Here is a 21755-nt window from a genome sequence, read left to right on the forward strand (position 1 = left end):
TATTCTAATACTCAAAGTTCTCGAAGAGGTTTGCATGTTTTATTTTAATGGAAATTTCTTGAAGGCTAAAGCAGTTGAGACACATTAACAGTTATATTGACATTAGTTTCATAGTAATGTCATTGAGGTTATTTTGAGAAGACAACATTCTCATTTTTTACTTTGCTAACTCATACTTACATATCATAATCAACCAAATGCTTTCAGTACTTATATTTTGGGGACACATTGCCCTTTTCAAATCTTGTTCATACATATTGCTTTACTTAAAAAAAAAAGTATACCATCAGAGAAAGACATTTTGAAGCTAAGCTTGATATATGCTTGTTTTGTATTATTTAAAATCTTTACTATTAAATAAAAATGTTCCATTTTCAAATTTGATATTATCAGCATCATTATCCTGAAAGCAATGAAATTATAGTTGATTATGCCTTGTCTCCTCAGATAAATTTACAAAGAAAAATGAGAGTTACTGGTGTGATTACTCAAGGAGCCAAGAGGATTGGAAGCCCAGAGTATACAAAATCCTACAAAATTGCCTATAGTAATGATGGAAAGACTTGGGCAATGTACACAGTGAAAGGCACCAATGAGGATATGGTAAGACTTACATGACATTATTAATTTGAAAGTAAACTCCCATAAATGATCGTGGATTACCAAATAATTACTGAATATTCAACAGAAGTCTGATGCTGTTGAAAATAAATTTGATTCTTTTAATTGGACCAGTGGTGTGGAGAGGGTACGGTGTTATCCCAAATTATCAATGTACAGTAGCTACCTTTTAAATCTTTCTCAGATTTTAAGGTGGTCCTATAAACACTTTATCACAAGGTTAGCATAGTCCTGCGTATGAAATTAAGTTTTAACAACAGTCAGCTTTCAATATTTCATTTTATTGTTTTGACAGATTAGCACTCTCCTTAAATAAATACAGATCAAAACTATTATTTTTAAAGAAAAAATATAATTTTTAAAGAAAAACACCAAGTTATAGAAAACATAAATATCTTTATATACTTCATATTGGAAGAAAATTTTGTTATTTAGCAGAATAAAATATTTTAGAAGAAATGGATATAATATTCTATGTCTCCTTTGCCTTTTCATATGATATTTCTAATTTTTTAATTAGTTTTACTCCCAATTTTTAATTTAAAAAAATCAGCACTGCAGCTCATTCCATTTAAAACTGAGTCATTAGACTAGACTCTCATATATTTTATGAACGATTTAAGTTACCTTCTTAAATGAATTTAAATAGGTTTTCTGATTACCAGGTTATGTAGAGGGTAAAATGAGAGTGAGATTTAAAGGAATTAAAAATAACACATTTTATCACTTAATTTTTAGAGAGAAATTAGCTTTTCACTGGAGATATATATGAAGAATTAGGAGTCTCTTATCTGGGACAGACTGATAAGGAAGTAATCTTGAGGAATCAGACCCTAAAATGTCATAAATCTGATCACAGTATTAGAGAAACTGAGTGATCAGGAAGCAATAGTGAAGACTGGTTCCTAAAAACAAAATGAAACAAAAAAACTGTAATTACTAAGTAGCAAAATGAGCAGACAGACCCCTGTCCCAGATTAAGTTGAAAGATTAAGGACTTATTTAAGGACTGGCCTTAAATTGAAACGACCGTCATAGTAGGGTATAGATTAAGCCATAGGTCACAGTGGTTTACAGCTTTAATGAGGATTCTGTCTATAGGTCTGTTGTCTTTTTTTAGGGAAAAAAGCATTATATTTTATTTATATCAATAGAAGAAAAATAAAATACTAAGGTTGTAGAAAGGTATTAAATATTGAATTTACAGAAAATTATATTTATATTCACTTCTCTTGGCAAGGTGCTTTCTAACTGCTCCAGACCCCTAGATTATTTAATCCAATCTTTGAGAGATTACATTGTGTATGTAGGATATAGGGTCAATATATGAAAATAGTTTTTTTAAAAAAGCTGTTGCAATTAATAATTTTAAACTCTATGTTATCTCTTTTCATAGGTGTTCCGTGGAAATGTTGATAACAACACACCCTATGCTAACTCTTTCACGCCCCCCATAAAAGCTCAGTATGTGAGACTCTATCCCCAAGTTTGTCGAAGACACTGCACTTTGAGAATGGAGCTTCTTGGATGTGAACTGTCAGGTGAGTCTCATATTATGTATTTCTGTACTCTCTTTAAAGGAAAAAAAAGTATATTTGTATGTAGTGTGTTACGAACTTGCAATTTTTCAACACTCGTAGATGTTCATTTCTGCTACAAAATGTCTAGGGCTTGGTTCAATGAGAAAGAGAGAGAGAGGAGGATAAACAAGTTCTAAAACACGCTACAGAATAGAATTAATGTAGAAGGGGCAATGTATTTCTTTGAGTGGTCAAAGAAAGTACAACAAATTTTCATTGGAAACTTTTGTCAAATATAAATGTGCCTTCTTGATTTTAATAGTAACTATGATTTATGTTTTATGACAAAATTTCAGTAAAAACTGGAATCTGCCTGACTTCATAAATTGCAGTTACATTTAGGCTATATGGCATAGAAAAGTAAGCTTTATCTTTGTACATCTACCATAAGAATTTAGTTTTGTCTTTTTTTTTTAGGTTTTATGAAACATGTAAATTTATCATTGCTTCCAAGAGACAATACTTTACAACCAAGATTGCTACTATAAATTCATTCTTAGATCATTCTTATCTAACAACCTGCTTATTGTATGAACAGTGGTTTTCAAACACAAAGATAATCTATCAAGGGACTCAGATTTAAATAATCCTTGTCTTCCAGGAGCATCAGGACTAGATACAAAGATGAAGACTTTATGAGTGGATCTCACAGTCATTCACTTTCAATCTAGCTAGATTCTGAACTAAACAGAAAATCTGTCTAGGCATTTCACTGTGCTATATTTTGGTGGTGGTTCTTATATTTCTATCATCAACATTTACAAACTATCTTTGCCACTTTGGCCTGAGATTTTGTTCAAACCACTGTGTTTTTAAGAAAACTAAAAATTCATGTGTGCCCCACTTTTTAGTGTAACCTCCAAGTACGAGAGACTTTTGTCATACTTACAGAAGTGCCGTTTAGTTAAAAATAGGACGGATCACTGAAAAGAGACAACTGAGAGCTTTTTATTCATTTCAAAATGTTGCATATAGGTTAAAATGCACACTTTATCTATTTCCCTTCTTGGGTTTATTTGTGATGTTAAGAAAGGGAATGATTTTCAGGGAAACAGAAGTTACTATTAAAAAACAACCAAACTTTAAATGAACCCATTACATTCAAAGGAGTTAGAGACATTTGGGCAGATGAATGAATCTATTGATATTTTAAGAATCATATTTTCATATTATATATGGGTGTCTTTTATGAAGCAATCAACATACAGTTTTAGTACCATTAATTATTGTAATGGGGATGTTTTCCTTATTTTGGTAATTTGAACTGGCTTATTGACTACCAGTAAATCTCAGCAGAATTATTGCTGCACGGTGTTTATATTGCATGTCACTATATCACCACAGGCCAGTGTCATCCGTAAGTCATTCATCATAAAGCAATCAAGGGAAGCCACAGCATGATGAAGTTTGCTGTTAAGTCCCATGCTTTTTAGTTGCTACAACATCGCCTTCCCCAATTTTTCAGTCCTTTGATTCATGAGGGCCAGTCTCTCAGACATGGCACAGTTACACCCCTAAGATATGAATATATTTTACTTTCAAGTTTGACAAGAGGTTACACCTGACCCTTTACGGATTTTTATGTTTTCAAAAAGAAGCCGCACCTCATCTCCCAACCCCACAAAATGATTTTGAAAGTATATGCAGAGAATAATGTCTCTTAATGAATGCTTATGAAAAAATAAATAAATAAAAATTTAAAAAACAGTGGGACTTCCCTGGCGGTCCAGTGGTTAAGACTCTGCGCTCCCAATGCAGGGGGCACGGGTTTGATCCCTGGTCGGGGAACTAAGATCCCACATGCCCTGTGGTGTGGCCAAAAAAATTAATAAAAATTTAAAGCTAGGGCACCACCTCACTTTAGAAATAATCAATTTTGTTGTTAATACCTCATTTTGTTCAGGTGCTCTCCATGTTGGTAAAAGAGTTAATTTATACATATAAAATCATATGGATGAGAAGGGAAATTGGTGGTGTGAGGCAAATTGACAGAGAGGTTAGCTGTAACACTTGGAAATAAACATTAGTAGAATGTACCAAACTATTTCCCACAATCCAGTGCAACACTGTAAAGCCCAAGGCTGCCTTATTGTATTCAATAAACTGTTATAAGAGCTCTCAGCCTGCCTAGAAGATAGCAGTTCATCTTTTTCCAGATACTTACAAAGAAAATTCCCCTAAATTCTCAAAAGAAATATGATTTAAGATGTTTAGAATGAAATGGATCATGACCGTAATTTGTAGAAGAATAGTCATTCATTCATTCTTTGAACAAATTATTCAGTACTTCCCTGGGCTGAGTACTAGACAACAGAGTGGGTAATGAAATGAATTCTATAACTAAGCAGAAATGGTCAAAGTAAAGGTATGCCTTTTCTATCCAATACTTCAAAAACTATGTTACATCTCAAAAAGGAGAAAAGCAACTTTGTGTCTCTTTCCTTTGTGTCTCTTCTGCAAGCCAAGCAATTGTACGAAGATTCCAGTGGCAAGATGGGGGACTGGTGGTGATAACAGAAGAAAAACTCAGAAATCCATAATACAGACAATGCACGTTACCTTAGAACTGCTTGAAGATAAAGAGCATGCTATTAAGACTTTAGAACTTTCTAAAATCTTTGAGATTTTTGTCATGAAATTTTTCTTTTTCAGAATTTGTGTTGAGGATTTAGAACTACTTATATCATGGAACTTGGGGTATAGGTCTCCTATGCCTGCAACTCAACAAAACTTGAGCTAAGACATCCAATTGGCTAACCTTCTATGTCAGTCTCTGTCATGTTTGCATAGGATAGGAATTTCCTAGAAGGTGGAGGTGAAGGCAAATATGGAGGAGCCTCAAGAAGGAAGACTTGATCTAGATCGACTAGGACAGAAAGCAAGGAATTGTAATTAAGAATTATATTTATCAGTGAAAAGTTCTAAACCACCTCTCTTAGAGCCTGGACTGAAAATGGTCTAGTTTCATAAATTGCAGCCAATCATAGGATATTCTTTAATACTCACTGGTATGCTGATTTGGGGACTTAATACTGTCATCTGTTGGAATAAGATTTATGGAGATAATAAAAATAGCTAACGTTTACTGAATGCTAGCTATATGCCAACACTGTTTCTAAATACTTTATCAACTAATTTCTTAGAAGACTTTTTAAATATAATTTTGATTAGTATCACCATTTTATAGATGAGAAGACTGAGGCACAAAGCGGTTAAATAACGAGTACAAGGCCACGAGTACAAACTAGTATGTAGGGCATTAGCAGAGTATGAGGAGATGACATTGATCAGAGAAGTCTCCTATTTTATCTTGGCTTTCTTGATGATCAAACTTACCTGTGTGTTCCTTGGCCAAAAGGTAAAATTTTACATATGGAAGACTCAGCCTCTGGCTAATATGATAATAGAATCATACTTTCCATTACAAGCTTTGTGAATGTAATTTTGTCACAATTGCAATTCAACATTGGGAAATACTGTATATAGGTACATACATACATACAAGATTTTTCAAGGACAGACAAACCCAAATTTTGTATCATGTCAAACCTGAAAATATATGTGGCAGATTTGAAAATCTTCAAAAAATATCCAATACTAGAGGTTATGGAATATGATTAAAACATAAAAATGTATGAAAAGTCTTGTCCAGTAATGGTTTTGCTAGAATTAGCTTATTTTTTTTTCTGTTATCTGTTAGTTTAAATTCTACACTAGCACAATATGAGGTATATGGTATATGCTGAATAAATATTAGTTTCCTATCTTCCAGAAGAAGCCATGTTGGTATTATAAGAATCAGTGATAATGATTAACAGGTTTCTTGGAAAACAAATGCTGTCCAGTTTAGGATATACCATTGGAGCAGTTTGTGAAAATGACTTTGTACTGAGGGAATTTTCATTTTCAGTATTATGAAAACAAATAAAAGAAAACCAAATATCCTTTCTGAGAAAATGTTCCATTTTTAAAGACAAAATGAAACTGTTGAAAACCGGGAAACCATCATGAGGTTATCAGTAATAAGACAGGAGAGAGCATTCCAGCATTGCTTTCATTTTGCAAAATCATCTGTCACAGAAAAGTAGTTTGAATTATCTGTCTTGTTTTCAATTTTTCCAAAATATATTCAGACAAAATAGCTTGAATTGGTTATCTTGTTTTTCGATTTTGTTCCCGATTTATTTCTGATTATAGCCTTTTTTTGAATTTAGATGCTCTCTCTTTGGGGGAATGAATAGCATTATGCTTAATCTTCTCTTGCCTATCCAAAATGAATGCAGAAAACTTCCCAGCATGATAAATTATTTTTCTCATAGAGCCCTTCTCATTTTCTTCCAGGCTGTTCTGAGCCTCTGGGGATGAAATCAGGACACATACAGGACTATCAGATCACTGCTTCCAGCATCTTCAGAACTCTCAATATGGACATGTTCACTTGGGAACCAAGGAAAGCTCGGCTGGACAAGCAGGGCAAAGTGAATGCCTGGACCTCCGGCCACAATGACCAGTCACAATGGTTACAGGTAATATTTTCTAAAAATGTCTCACTACCCACTTTTCCTCTTCCTTTGAAGATTTCCTGTTGGTTAGATAAATATCAGAGTCATGATCTTCATACTAGTTTAATGCGCCTTCCTCTGTGGCTTAACTAAATGGGTAAAACAAAAATTCCTTATGAATCCGTTTTCGTGTTCTGTTTTTACTCTGATGTTGATTTATAGATGCTACTGTCAGACTGATGCAGCAGGGTGGACCAAATCACACTATATATAGGTCAATTTGATTGATTATGAGAGGATTTGCATTTTAACTCTCATCTATTCTAATGCTTTGTGTCAATATTGGTTTGAAAGCATCACAGCAGGAATCCAAACCGCCTTGAAATCATGCCACTGACCAGCAGATTGTTCCCATAGAATCATGACTCATGACTTATTAGCTCTTTATCTGTGGTTGCTAAGCAATGGAGCAATTTGATTACATTCTCATAAGAAAGCTTGCTTGTAGAAGGAAAGCATAGACATTGCGGTCTGTTTATCATTTGCAAATGAGGTAAGATTATAGTCAGTGCTTCTTAAAACAACTTTCCTGAAGCGCACTTATTTGTGGAGTACTTTTAAGTATGACTTTTAAGCATGCACAAATTTGTTAATGTCTTCTGTAGCAAAGAAAAGTAAGACAACTTAATTCTATAATGAGGTCATTTTATTTGAAAGATATGTGTTCTCTTATTGATTTTTATGCTGCATGTATGAGGTTTCAAAACTGTGGTAATTCATTGTATTTCTGGAAATCATGAAAACAATTACAATAGCAAATGTTACCCCTCATCAGACCAGATTTGCCACATATGAAATGTTCTTACCAAGTCACCTGAAATTTCCAATAGTCTCTTCTTTCTTGACCCTAGTTTCCCCTATTCTTACAGAAATATTCACTTTTTTTCTTTACTGTCCCCTAACATTCTACCTGAATCTTTATTGATCTGAAGCTTTATTTAGTTCTTTCATTACCATACATAACGGTTAATTATGTCTTTCTCCTTTTACTGTTCTGTGAACTTTTTGAAGGTAGGCTTTATACATATATATATATATATATATATATATATATATATATATATATATATATATATGTAATACAGGACATATTTCTCATCCCAGAACCCAGCCTCATGTCCTTGCCTATATGTAGCAGTACTACTAAATTAAATCATTCATTTGACAAATGTTTGTGATGTACCCCTGAAGCGTCACATACCATGATAAATAGCGATGGCACATGAGTGAGCAACACACTATTCTTGCTCCTAAGACATTACCTGTTTCATAAACCATTCCTTTTATTTGGTTTGCAGGACACCACACTTTGTTTTTCTTCATCCTTCTAGCTGCTGCTTCCCACTGTCCTCCAGGCCACCCTTCCTCTGCCTGTTATCTTCCTGACAACCTCATTTTCACCAAGTCCACACACTCACATTAGCCAATTTAGTGAGTACTGTTTATTTCAACTACTGAAAAAAGGATTCAACTTCTCTAAAATTCTTTCTCTTCTCACCATCCCCACTGCCACTTCCAGCATCTGGTCTGCCACCCTCTTTCACCTTGGTTTTTGCAGAAGCCTCCTAACCAGCCTTCTGGTTTCTGGTCTGACTCTCTAAAAACCTGTTTCCCAGATTGTAACCTGTGTGCTTTTTTTTTTTTCCCTAAAATGTAGATGTGATTCTTTTACTCCTTTATTTAAACCCTTCAGTTGTTCCCCATCAGCCTCAGAATCAAGTGCAGCTTCCTTAAGATAGCCTCAAAATCTTGGCGTGATTTGGCCTCAATTCACCTCTTACCACACTTCTAAATTTGCTTCAGTTTCTCAAACCATACACTACCTCTCTCTTCCCCTTCCGTTATAAATGTGCTCTTCCTAGAGGAGAAGAATGGAGAGAGCACCTCTGCCCAGAGCATCCCCAACCTTCTGTTGGTTAAATCCTTCAACTATAGTTTAGATGCACTTTCCTCTGGGAAGGCTTTGCTGCCAGCTCCATCCCACACCAAATCTGGCTTAAGTTCTCTTCTGGATACTACTGTGTCCCCTGTAATTCTCTCACTGTCACATTATCACACTCTATTGGAAGTTGTGTCTTCATGCTACATTATTTGCTCCAGGAGGGATGGAACCACATTTGCCCTTTTCTGCTTTCTCAGTCTGTTGTCCAGTACCTAACTAAATACCTGTCACAATACCTGACATGTGGTAGGCATTCAATAAGTACTGTTTTTGTTTTACTGAAGTATAGTTGATTTACAATATTGTGCTAGGTTCATGTCTACAGCACAGTGAACATATATATATATATATATTCTTTTTCAGATTATTTTCCCTTATAGGTTATTATAAAGTAATGAGTATAGTTCCCTGTGCTATATAGTAGGTCCTTGTTGGTTATCTATTTTATATATAGTAGCGTGTATATATTAATTCCAACCTCCTAATTTATCCCTCCCCCATCCCTTTCCTCTTTGGTAACCACAGGTTTGTTTTCTATGTCTGTGGGTCTATTTCTGTTTTGTAAATAAGTTCATTTGTATCTTTGTCTTTGTTCTAGATTCCATATATAAACGACATCATATGATATTTGTCTTTCTGTGTCTGGCTTACTTCACTTAATATGATAACCTCTATGTCCATACATGTTGCTGCAAATAGCATTACTTCATGCTTTATGGCTATTTTCCATTGTATGTATGTACCACATCTTGTTTATCCATTCATCTGACGATAGACATTTAGGTTGTTTCCATATCTTGGCTATTGTAAATAGTGCTGCAGTGAACATTGTGGTGCATGTATCTTTTCGAATTATAGTTTTCTCCAGATATATGCCCAGGAGTAGGATTGCAGGATCATATGGTAACTGTAAGTTTAGTTTTTTAGGGTACCTTCATACTGTTTTCCATAGTGGCTGTACCAATTTACATTCCCACAATAAGTACCGTTGAATGAAAGAATGAGTGAATCGATCAAAGTACTATTCAATTTAGTGATTTGGGCCTAAAATGCATATAATTTCCTCCCCAATTTAAGAGATCAACTGCTAATATCCTCAAAATTTTAAGTAATATTTGAAAAAGAAATCTAAAATTTCATATTAAAGGTCTGGCCTTTTTAATAAAGGAACTAAATTTTCATAATCGATAGGCTTTATGAACTTTTCAAGTTCTTAATTAGAAGAAACCAGGGAAAATATCCTTTCCGTTTGTTAGACTTGAATGGTGAAGTTAAACTTGTTCTTTGTTGCTGTATAATATTTTTCGAATTGAAAACATTTCAGTCATATCTCAGATTAGCTGGGTGTGGCTAACATTATTTGTGAATCATAATGCCATGTGGAATAAGACAAAATATTTTACACCCATAAGTAATTCAGAAAGGCTGGTAGACTCTAGAAATACCCACATAACGGTATTGCCAATGGCAAATTTCTTTAGAAAGATCAAAATAAAACAAGTATTTTTACATGAATCAGGGTGTAATGTTCAATGCAAACCTTCATCCATCACTTTTTTTTTTTTTTTTTTAATTTATTTATTTTTGTCTGTGTTGGGCCTTCATTTCTGTACGAGGGCTTTCTCTAGTTGTGGCGAGCGGGGGCCACTCTTCATCGCGGTGCACGGGCCGCTCACTATCACGGCCTCTCTTGTTGCGGAGCACAGGCTCCAGACGCGCAGGCTCAGTAGTTGTGGCTCACGGGCCTAGTTGCTCTGCGGCATGTGGGATCCTCCCAGACCAGGGCTCGAACCCGTGTCCCCTGCATCGGCAGGTGGACTCTCAACCACTGTGCCACCAGGGAAGGCTCCATCACTTTTTTTTTTTTTTTTCTTTTTGCGGTACATGGGCCTCTCACTGTTGTGGCCTCTCCTGTTGCGGAGCACAGGCTCCGGACGCGCAGGCTAAGCGGCCATGGCTTGCGGGCCCAGCTGCTTCACGGCATGTGGGATCCTCCCGGACCGGGGCACGAACCTGTGTTCCCTGCATTGGCAGGTGGACTCTCAACCACTGCGCCACCAGGGAAGCCCCCCATCACTTTTTTTAAGATGACTTTTCATCTGTCTTCTTAAAGTCACTTGCATGCTGAAATTGATTCATTCTGTTGGTGACAGATTTTCTGTCAATTCAAGGACCAGTTGTTCATAGTATATGTCTATTTTTTGTTGTGTCAAAACATATTCAGAATCTCCAAGGCAAGGTGAATTGACATCTTTATTTATTTTCATTTTTTCGTTTTTGACATCATGCAAGAAAATGCTCCAGAATTGACAGTTTTTAGTGTTTTCTCCTCAAGAGAGTAGAATCTGTTCAACTGTACATTGTTACACTTGTTAGTATCTTTGTTGAAAATAAGATTAATATTTTCATAGATAATGTATAGGGTGATTTCTTTTTAATTTTTGGTATAGAATCAATTTTTATCCTTATTTAAGCCTTCTGAACTTACAAATTTTGGCTGTGATCTTAACTAAAATGCATCAGTTCTGAGAAATAGCATGGCTGCCATTTAAATCCTCTTTCTTCCTTATCGGTCTCCTACTAATTATTTTTTAAGAAATTTCTTTTATATGCCAGCTATACACGTAACTCTTTAATAATGAGAATTTTATTTTAGTTTGATAGTTTTTTCCAAAACCTGATCATATAGTATCTGGAAATACAATTGTTGAAAATGAAACCAAAAAAAAAAAAAATCCTTTACCCAATTGTGATATATTTTAAGGAATCTTTATGCATTCTTTTAAGGAATTCTTATGTATTCAAATATCACTTTAACATTTTATTCTCATTATTCCTCTAATGTTTCTTCCAGTCTCTTCTCTAAGGTCAAAATCTCAGAAATTTCTTAAGGAAATGTTCTTGTGAGTTTTTTTAGGAGTGATCTTACCTAACTGATTAGTTTCCTTGAGCTACTGTTAATCATGAAATCGTTATGCTATTCCTATATGAAGATGGCAAAAATGTGTTAAGTCCACAGGCATTCCTAAGCGAGAGGCATTTCTCAGACTTCTGAAAAACTGTTGTTCCATCACTTGATATGTTTGATGGTCTCTTAAACTTTGAGCAAGAAGTTCTATCAGTGTGTTTTCCAAAAGCCTACAAAGGTTAAATTGTAGTTCCTGCGTTTCAAAAAGTCTTACCTACACCTAAGTTGAAACGTAATAAGGCAGTCATTCCTAACTCAGAGTTGCACATTCCTAACACATGGTTGGACTAGATTTTAAACCCTGTTATAAAATTAGTGACATTTAATTTACAGAGATCTTTTAGAAGCAAACTATTATTATCTCCTGTGGTTAGTTTCTAAACAAAAACCCAGAAATTTTGTTGGGTTTCAAGGTGGATTAAATAAAACAAATGACAGAACCGAGGAAGCACATAGTGGGTAGTCAGCAACAAGTAGTTCCCTTCTTTCTGTTTCTGGTGGCTTCTGAAAACTCAGGAGAGCATCATCTGACACCACCAATGATGACCAAGAATGAAGATATGCATACATATTTTTGCTTCTTCCAAAAGGAAGTTACCAATAAAACTATGAAATATAGAGTAATATATCATTAGATCAGTTGCATACTGTGAGCAATGTTGATAGATTACATAAATTTGCATTGGCAAACAAAAATTTTAAATATTTTTACCTAGGCAGCATCAGTTGTTTTTCAGATTCTTTACCTGAGAGTAATAATAATATTATTAATAATTTAAAATGAACATTATGTCATTTGGCAATCGTGAAATCATGTTCTTCTTAGAATGTCTATGTGCTTTTAATGTTCATTTTCAGGGCCTTTTCAACAGATTGAGTAAATTCCTTTTTATTTATGCTCAGATTATACAAACTGATTAAAATTCAGCATGAGGTTGAGATGTTTAGTGACATTCTATCAGGAGTAGGGACATTACTGATGATAATCTTCTAAATTGTGAAGAAATATTGTGCTACAGTAGATGCATCTAAACAAAGAACACTCTACGAATTAACTTGGATTGATTAAAAACTTGTTTTAAATAAGACATCATAAATTCTCTTATAGTGAATACACTGTGTATATACTTATTGCCCTATTTATTGGTGGTGACTATATGAAATGGATAATTCATCATCCATAATTGAATCTATGAAAATTTTTTTCAGATTTCATAAAGGGTAGCATAATATAAATGACTAATAGGATGAAAAATGTCAGAGTGTCACTTAGGAAATGACCTTTTGGTCTATTTCATGGGACATTTGCTAATTTAAGGTAGTCTGCATAGTATTTCAACCAAATTAGTAGAATTAATAGAGTTGTTAGACTGCACATTTTAATGCTGACCTTTGTCAAAATTGCAGCTAACCCTACACAGCTTCATTTCAGTACTAATTTTGTGGAAATGTGTAAGGAGGCAATTGAATTTAGGTTTTCAAATTAAATAAGCCTTGTTTAATTTAGTCCATTTCAGATTTTTAAAAGGGAGCATTCTAGCCATAAATTTTATAACTTCTTTAAAGCCATTAACTTCCCTTGCTCTCTGGACAATTTATTTACAGAAGAGTTAAAGGAAAGGTTTTTGAGGATCAAGGGACCTCTAAGCCACTGGGAAACATTTGGCAATATGAAGGAATATTCTGATTTCCAATTCACTATTTCAGTCTTTCATATCTAGTAAACAGTAAGCCTGCACAAAGGTTTCAGTTATAAAGCAGATCTACAAGAGATCAAATAATGAAACAATTTATGCAGGATTTTAAAACATCTTCCATCTTTCATAAGTGGTAATATATTTTGGAGTGTATGAAATGAATCAAAGGAGGTCTAGACTTTGCTTGGATTATGAATTCATCTTTAAATTTTTTTATAATTTTATAATATCAAAGGAAATCTCCATGATCCATTAGGAAAAAAACTTTTAATGAGCAAAACACAATTGAGTAGGATACTTATACAGAAAATACTTAGAGAGCAAAGAAACGTGCCATAAACATCAGTGTAGCTGTACTGAGGGCATAATTCGAACTCCGAAAATCTGGTTTTGAAGGCTGACAAATCACAGCAATACTCTGGGATCAGAGTATTTTTGCTCTTTTTCTAAAATGTAGCTATTACAAAAAAAGATAACCTCTCAGGCAACCTTCCCTTTTAAAAAAACTCTCACACCACTAAGATTCTAGTATCTAAATGATGATTGGCCAAATCCAAAGTAGTCAGAAAATTACCAAACCTACCAGATAATTTCTGGTGAAGTTAACAACATCGTATAATTTAATTAGTGTTATAGTATAGCCGTATAATCTTAAAATTAACCTTTAAAAAAGTTAACTTTTATATTCTGCATATTATATCTACTCAATACCCCAAAATTTTCCCCTACCTTTCCACCCATTCTCATTTTGAGTCATTTCTTTGTTTTATATCTCTCTTGAAACAGTTTGAAAGAAAAGAATTCCCTAAGACGAGGCAATGAGACCTATCAAGCCATTAGGAAGTACTAATACATTAGCATTTACATATAGCACATCATGAAAAATACACAAAGCAATAGTTCTGGTGGCAGAGGAAGGAGTAGATCAGATTGAGTGCAGGGTGCAGTTTTGGAAGGCAAGCCCCGATGGTACATGAAAATTGGATGGAAGCTTTGTGGTTCGGAGGTTATTTTAAATGGCTTCATAATTTTTTAATTCAAATAAATATTTTTGCAACCCCTCTTATAACAAAATACAATACCACGTGCAAGGAATTGAAAGATAGATTCGGCATCGTGTCCACCTGCAGGTGTGATTACTGATGCCCTAATTGTTATGGATTCAACATTCCAAAAGCAATAAACAGGAATGTGGGAAGCTGAATGCTTCTACTTAGAAGCCATATTTGAAACCACTGAAAAACTGAACAGCAGAATTTAAGAGAATTGTATGTGCATGGCAGGCCCGTTCGTGTTTTTATGATAATGAAAACTGAATGACTTCTGATTCCTTTGTATGCAAATAAATTTTAATTTGTGGCATATTAGCTATCTTTATAGTAACAAAATATAGTTATAAGAATAGTAATCATTTCCCTCTAAAAATATGAACTGAAAATATGCCAATGAGTAAAATTTGGGAGTAAAATTTAGAGCTTGGGAGTACTGTTTCAAGTAAGATGAGCATGATGAAGGCTTTCAAATAAAATGGGAATCAACTTTAATCAGTGATCTCATTTTGTCTTTAAAGCAGCCCTCTCAGTGACTGTTATTTCTGTTTTAGGAGGCTACAGAGAGTCTGAGAGATTTGCTAAAGATTGCACAGCCAGTCAGCAGTACAAGGGGAGCTCAATACACCAGGAAACTCACGCAATGATTTTTACCACAGTATTTTGTAAACCATTTAGTGAGTGAGGGGATTCCTTTTTTCAGGGAATGTTTGTTGGATTAGGAAGCTCTTCCAGGGTCCAGTGCATAGCATATCTCTGGCCATACCTTTCTTGAAGGAGAGCTTGTGGTACCTCTTTGGATCCAGCTTGCCCTCTAAATCTGTGCTTCTACACTGTAAATATTGTATACCCCTTACGGTGTTAAACATTGAACACACACAAGTTAAATATTTAGAAAATATAATATCTATTTTTTTGGTTTAAGAGAAAACAAATAGGAAATATGATGAAAATTCTAGCTTTCTTCCTACAACTTGATGGTGTGTCCTTTGTGCACACACCACATTTTAGACAGCGCTTCTTTGCCCAACACTCTTGGTTGTAGTTAAGCTCACCTGGCCTGGTTACTTTGGTTTATACTAGAGATCTTTGTACTTTTTCTTCGAAGCCAGTGGTGCTATGATGAATAGGTCATTCAGTTTTCATTTACATTTATGAGTAAGGTGTCTTTCATTTGTGAAGTATTTATTTGCCAGCTAATGTTGACATAAAATAAATTTATTTATAGCAAATATTACATTCATTTTCTCTTTCACTATTAAATTAGCATTTCTGTGAGGAAAACATGGCTCAGTGAAATGACTTTTAAGTTTCTTGTGTCTCCGTTTTATGCTGCTATTGTATTTCTTTGGCATAGTATGTCTACTGGAAATTGTAGGTCCATCTACCCTTGCCCATTTCCGTATTAGCCTTTGGTTAGAATATTCTCTCATATCCTTTATGATGTGCCTAAGGACATAGCTGCCTACCAATTAATCATTTTCTGGAATTAGTATATATTTTAATCACTTTCTGGAATTAGTATATATTTCAGAGGAAAATAGATATCAATTTCCTTGGCCAGGACAGATTGTGGGTTCAATATCAAGGCCAACCAGAGTTTTGACTTCTTAACTCATGACTTAAGCTCCTTGCCCAGGTCTGTCTAGATATCCAGTGCTGCTCCCTCCATTTGGCCTGCCCGCTACTCCCTGCGAAACCTGGTGCACATCTGACTGCCCTCTCCTTGTGCCCTCTTCTCATCTGAGCTTTCCTGGGTCCTTGTTCTTTGGTTTATCTCCTCTTTGGTCTTGCATCAGGGCTCCAGCCTACCCTCTGAAGGCTCATTGCCTATTTATCATCGGCTCATTTTCGTCTTTGTGGAGTTTCAGCCCTGCCCTGGCTCTCACAGGGCCATAGCTGACCTCAGTCTTAGCTCTCTTAGCTCCTGGTCCTGGCATTCAAAATTTTTATTTTTCCAGATGCATCTTTTCTTCACATAGTTCTACCAGCGGAATCCAGTCCCCCTGACTACAGACCCAGAGTTTCTAAAAGGTCCTTTCTTTCTCAGTCTGATTATGAACTGATGAAATTAGGATAATGTATATCACTCTTCCATCCTGAAGATGTGTGTTCTTTAAAATGAATTAGATTCCCTTTCTCCCCCAATGGTCATTTTTATCAGCATTTTTCAAAATGTACCCTGAAAAACAGTTTCTATAAGGTTCTCCACAAAAAAAAAAAAAAAGATTCTATGCTGAAATATATTTAGTTAAGTCTATATCCTCTTCTCTGTTCTTACTGATTCAGATGAATATTAACATAGGATGCTTAAGAATCCTATAGGAAAGAGATTTGTTTTATTTGGTGATTTTCAAACTTATTTGGTCACAGAGTGCTTTTTAAAAATAACTACCAAGGGACTTGCCTGGCGGTCCAGTGGTAAAGACTTCACCTTCCAGTGCTGGGGGTGCAGCTTAGATCCCTGGTCAGGGAGCTAAGATCCCACATGCCTCACAGCCAAAAAACCAAAACATAAAACAGAAGCAATATTGTAACAAATTCAATAAAGACTTTAAAAATGGTCCACATCAAAAAATCTTAAAAAAAATAAACTATATATTTAAATTAATTAATTAATTAATTAAAAATAACTACCTTAACATCTCCAGAAAGCACTTTAGAATATTCTGTATTAATTAATTTGCATTTCTGTAGCACGTCGTTGTTTTCAAAAGGCTTTTCTAATAATCTGTATCTTTATAATAATCTGGAGACATATAATTACTTATGTAAAGTGTTCTGTCCCAAAATAGGAAAAAACAATTTATAGAGGTTATATGACTTAATCCTGTAAGTATCAGAACTTGACTCAAAATTCCGGTTTCTCTCTTTTCCTTTGAGTGCCATTTTTCATGGCTGTTTGCATCTGACATCATGTACGAAGAAGTCTAACCTTAGTAGCCTTTTTTGTGTGTGAATTTTGTTCGTGATTTTCATGTTTTTTTTTTCAGTACAGGAAAATATATGCAAAATATGTGTATTTGGAAATATGGTTTTCCAATTCACTTCATTCTTCTATTTTTGTGATAGACCTACTCAATATCACAATTTCATCAATTCTATGTCCATATATGTACAAACCAAGCATTTAAAACTGCCTAAGTGCTTTCAAAGCATTATTTTCATTTCCTCTTCAGAAAGGATGTTGCACATAAGCTAAAGTTAGCCCAGGTGTGCCTGAAGCATAGTCAACCCATGTCATGAATAAAACGGGCTCTGTACATTGACCACTCTAAGCACAGAAAGTAACATGTGAACAGTTTTGCCTCTTAAGAAACAGTTCCTATAAGCTAATGAGCTTATTAGCTAGAGAAGTTCACAACAGCACACAAATGTTTGTCAGCTCAAGTGGTAAAAAAAATTCTCTCCCATTTGTTGAAAAGTGCACCTGATAATTTTCTTTAAAGCTGTTTCCCTCTCATTTAAAATGACAGATTTTCATTGGAACTTATCTTTCAATAAACTGTAAAGTTGGCCCTCCTGAAAATGTTCATACCCTTTGGCTTTGCCTTCTCTGTATTCACGGTGTAAAGGTCTCTCTCTTCATTCCAATGATGGAAGCTTTTGTAACTGACATGCATTAAACTTTAACATAGAATTCATATTAGGATAGTTACTGTTTTACAGTAAAATAGGACACTAAACACATGCAATGGGCATTTTGTAGCATCCATCTGTCGAGCAAAGCAAGCTCAGAACTGTGAACGCATCATTATTTTACAGATACGTTCCTTGCAGGTTTTCCTCACTTAAGAAGTGAGACTGCAGTCTCTTTGAATATGATTTCTGTTGCCCCATACATTTTCTCTTCTACATGCTCAGTGGCTTTTGATAGAGAAAGCTAAAAGCAGATAAAAAGCATTGTATCCAAGGTTATCCAATATGAGAGAAATCAAGAGATATTTACCTATAATAATTATTAATTAGTACCTATTTATAGGATATCTATAGTTTTAAAATTAAAATAAAATTTTGTAGATTGTATTCAAAATTGTATTATCATTGTGGCATTGTATAATGATTATTATTACCATTTTATAGGCAACATAGCTGACAAAACCAAATATGGTTAAGAGGGCTGAAAGTAAATGAATAAAATAAAAGCAAGGGTAATTGAATAACTGTCATTCCAGTTAAATTCTGAGTCACCTTTTTCCCTTCTCCCAACATGCTACCAACTATATGAGGCTCAGCTTTTGTTTCTTTCATGAGAAGCACTATGGATTTTAATCCCAAAGCTGTAGGGCTTGATAGTCCTTCATGAGTACCACAGGACCCATCTGTTCTGTTAGGTATATGCCTGGTGATGTGGAAGGAGCTGTATATACAAGGTAATGGATCTAAGAGTACTTAGAATGTAACACTAAGTATATATATATGTATGTCTCTACACCCGCCTCAAAGCTCCGTAATGGGAAATAGGGGAAATTCTAAAAATAAAGCAGCTTTTACGCCCTCACTGGGAAAAAGCACACCACCAGCTGCTTGTATCTTTTTGCATGTTGGTGTCAAAGTCATTTTCTCAAAGTGTGGTTGAGAGACCTCCTGCTTCAGAATCAGCTGGCATGAGCTGGCTGAAAATGTGGATGCCCAAATGCCATTCCCAAAGACTGATGTTTTTAGGTCTAGAATGGGCATAGAAATGTACATTTCTGGTTATATATTGAGGGATTCTTGCACTGTGTGAAATTGGAGAGAAAGGAATTGGTAATTTATGGCTTGAGTGATAAACATATTCATTTAGAGGCTACCATTTTAATGGGACTTGCTTAGATATGTTGAATTGAAAGTTATTTGAGTGTGTATCTAACTGTACCTTAGGAGAAGAGTATCAGATACTTCAAATTAAGGAAGTGTCATTGTACCAGTAGGCCGAATTCAAAAATTTCAGCCTTATATTGATCTGACTTTTATTAAACGAATTAATCCAACAACAAATCTTTAGTTTCTCCTAATTCTATAGGAAATAGGTTGTACTGAGCATACTCACATAGAACCAGATCTAAAATCCGAGAAAGAGGATCTGTGTTGGTTTCCGTATCTCTAGTATCCTCTGGCTATGAAAAGTAGCTGGGTGGGTGGGTGGGTAGGTAGGTAGGTAGATAGATAGATAGAATTAAAGTCTAGTGTATGGAATTATGGCGTTATTATGGAATTATCACAGATTTTTGTTAATTGGTCCTTTGATATGTGTAGTGCAATAACAGATACTCCTAACAATTACCGTGAGATACTACCAATTTCTGAAGTAACATTTGAAGAGAGTAAAATATGTTCAGTGAAGATAGAGTATTAAGTTTACTGTTTTTGTCTCATAAAGAGGCCTTGTTTAAAGTAGGTGTTTATTGAAAGTCTGTTAAATAATGTTTTCAAAACTTGTCAATGTATGTGCAGTTTATAGAGTTAATTTTAAATTAATTGGTATATTTGATAAGAAAAGGTATTTTGTAATGTTAAGATGGTAAACTCTATAGCAGAACTGTCTGGGTTCAGACCCTTTCTCTGCCACTAACCAGTTGTGGGACTATGGAACAGTGATTCTACACATTAGTGTCTCAATAGTCTCATTTTCTAAATAGTAACAGTAGTATCTTATAGGGTTGTGTTAAGGACAAAATGAATTAACATAGTAAAGTGCTTAAAAAATTACTATAAAAATGTGTTACTATTATTTTATTAATCAGAACGAATCAGTTACCAGTGAAACTATATATAGCACTTTCTTTAATTTAAAGTTGCCAAATAAAAAATCTAGTTTTTAGTTAAGAATAAATAATGAATTACTGTTTAATATAAAGGTGTCCCAAATATTGCAAGGGACATACTTACACACACACACACACACACACACACACACATACACACACAAACGTTGTTAATCTGAAATTCAAATTTAATTGGGCATCCTATGTTTTATTTTGCTAAATCCAGCAACCCTATTTTCACACTGTCTAGTTTGCTTTCTTTCCCCTGGAATCTCTAACTGAACTAAGCTATCATGGTGATATAGTGATGATTTAGTCAATAGATAATGGTTTTAATAAGTTGCTCACCTATAATTATTTTATACTGTGCCTATATTCCAGATGAATAGATATTAGAAATCTAATAGTTTGTTAACTCCCAGACAAATATGCTTAAATTGTCCTCCACTTCAAAATTATTAATCCCTATTTTGTTCTGGAAAAAAAAAGAAGCTATTCTTTATTCTGACTCTTCTGTGTCTAGTGGATTTATGGGGCTAAGATGAACCCTTTGAGATCCACACATAGAGCAAGGAGATCTATGCTGGAAGTCAGTCTCTTTCAATATAAAGGGACTCAGTATAATATTTTCCATCATGTGAATGTGTTGAAGTTGCCAGGAATGCCCCTAAGTGACTCTCAATGACATTTGGGATATTGTATCTACAGTTTGTAGAAATTACCACTAGGTGGCGTTTAGGATCCTCAAAGATTCTTGGCTCAGTTGAGTTCATGTTATAAAAAGACACACAGTCCTTAGGACCTGATCCTTGATCTCCTGAATGACACTGGAGATGGTATCCCTCCCAACCTCCATCATCAGTTTGTTCATCTGAGAAATTTAGTAAATGCCCATTCCACAGGGCTGTTGGAAGATTGAATTCTCTCAGTACGAAATATATATAGCTCTAGTGGAATTATGGAATTTAAATTATCATGGATTTTTGTTAATTAGTCCTTTGATTTGTATAGCACAATAATAGATATTGCTAACAATGACCATGAGATACTAGACACAGACGTAGAGAATGGACTTGAGGACACGGGGAGGGGTAAGGGTAAGCTGGGACGAAGTGAGAGAGTGGCATGGACGCATATATACTACCAAATGTAAAATAGATAGCTAATGGGAAGCAGCCGCATAGCACAGGGAGATCAGCTCGGTGCTTTGTGACCACCTAGAGGGGTGGGATAGGGAGTGTGGGAGAGAGACGCGAGAGGGAGTGGATATGGGGATATATGTATACATATAGCTGATTCACTGTTATACACCAGCAACTAACACAACAATGTAAAGCAATTATACCTCAATAAAGATGTTAAAAAAAAACAAAACATAATTCAGGGTTCTTGGAACAGGCTAAGTGCCCTGTGTGAGTTCTCTTCCCTGCCTCTTCTTTAGCATTAAGGCAGAAAATTTAGAGATTAGCAGTAGTGGAACCAATTTTCACCCCAAATCCTGTAGCTATATTATATTTAATCACAAGACAAAGTAAGGAGGAAACATAGGCTACTTTGTGTCTCTAGCTTTCAATCGGATTATTTCATAT

At 34.8% G+C, this 21755-nt stretch overlaps 1 protein-coding gene across 3 annotated transcripts in view; it reads left to right on the forward strand.

The window, feature by feature from the left end:
* EDIL3 (EGF like repeats and discoidin domains 3) overlaps positions 1–21755 on the forward strand; it is a 429504-nt gene that overhangs the window by 299350 nt on the left and 108399 nt on the right. For all 3 annotated transcript variants that reach the window (XM_004281631.3, XM_012537379.3, XM_049708303.1), the window contains 3 exons: positions 448–603; positions 2018–2162; positions 6543–6727. In XM_004281631.3, the coding sequence (XP_004281679.1) occupies positions 448–603; positions 2018–2162; positions 6543–6727 (486 nt within the window). The remainder of the gene's footprint in view (positions 1–447; positions 604–2017; positions 2163–6542; positions 6728–21755) is intronic.

The sequence above is a fragment of the Orcinus orca genome, chromosome 3 (assembly GCF_937001465.1).
Source record: "Orcinus orca chromosome 3, mOrcOrc1.1, whole genome shotgun sequence".
In the NCBI taxonomy this organism is placed as follows: domain Eukaryota; kingdom Metazoa; phylum Chordata; class Mammalia; order Artiodactyla; family Delphinidae; genus Orcinus; species Orcinus orca.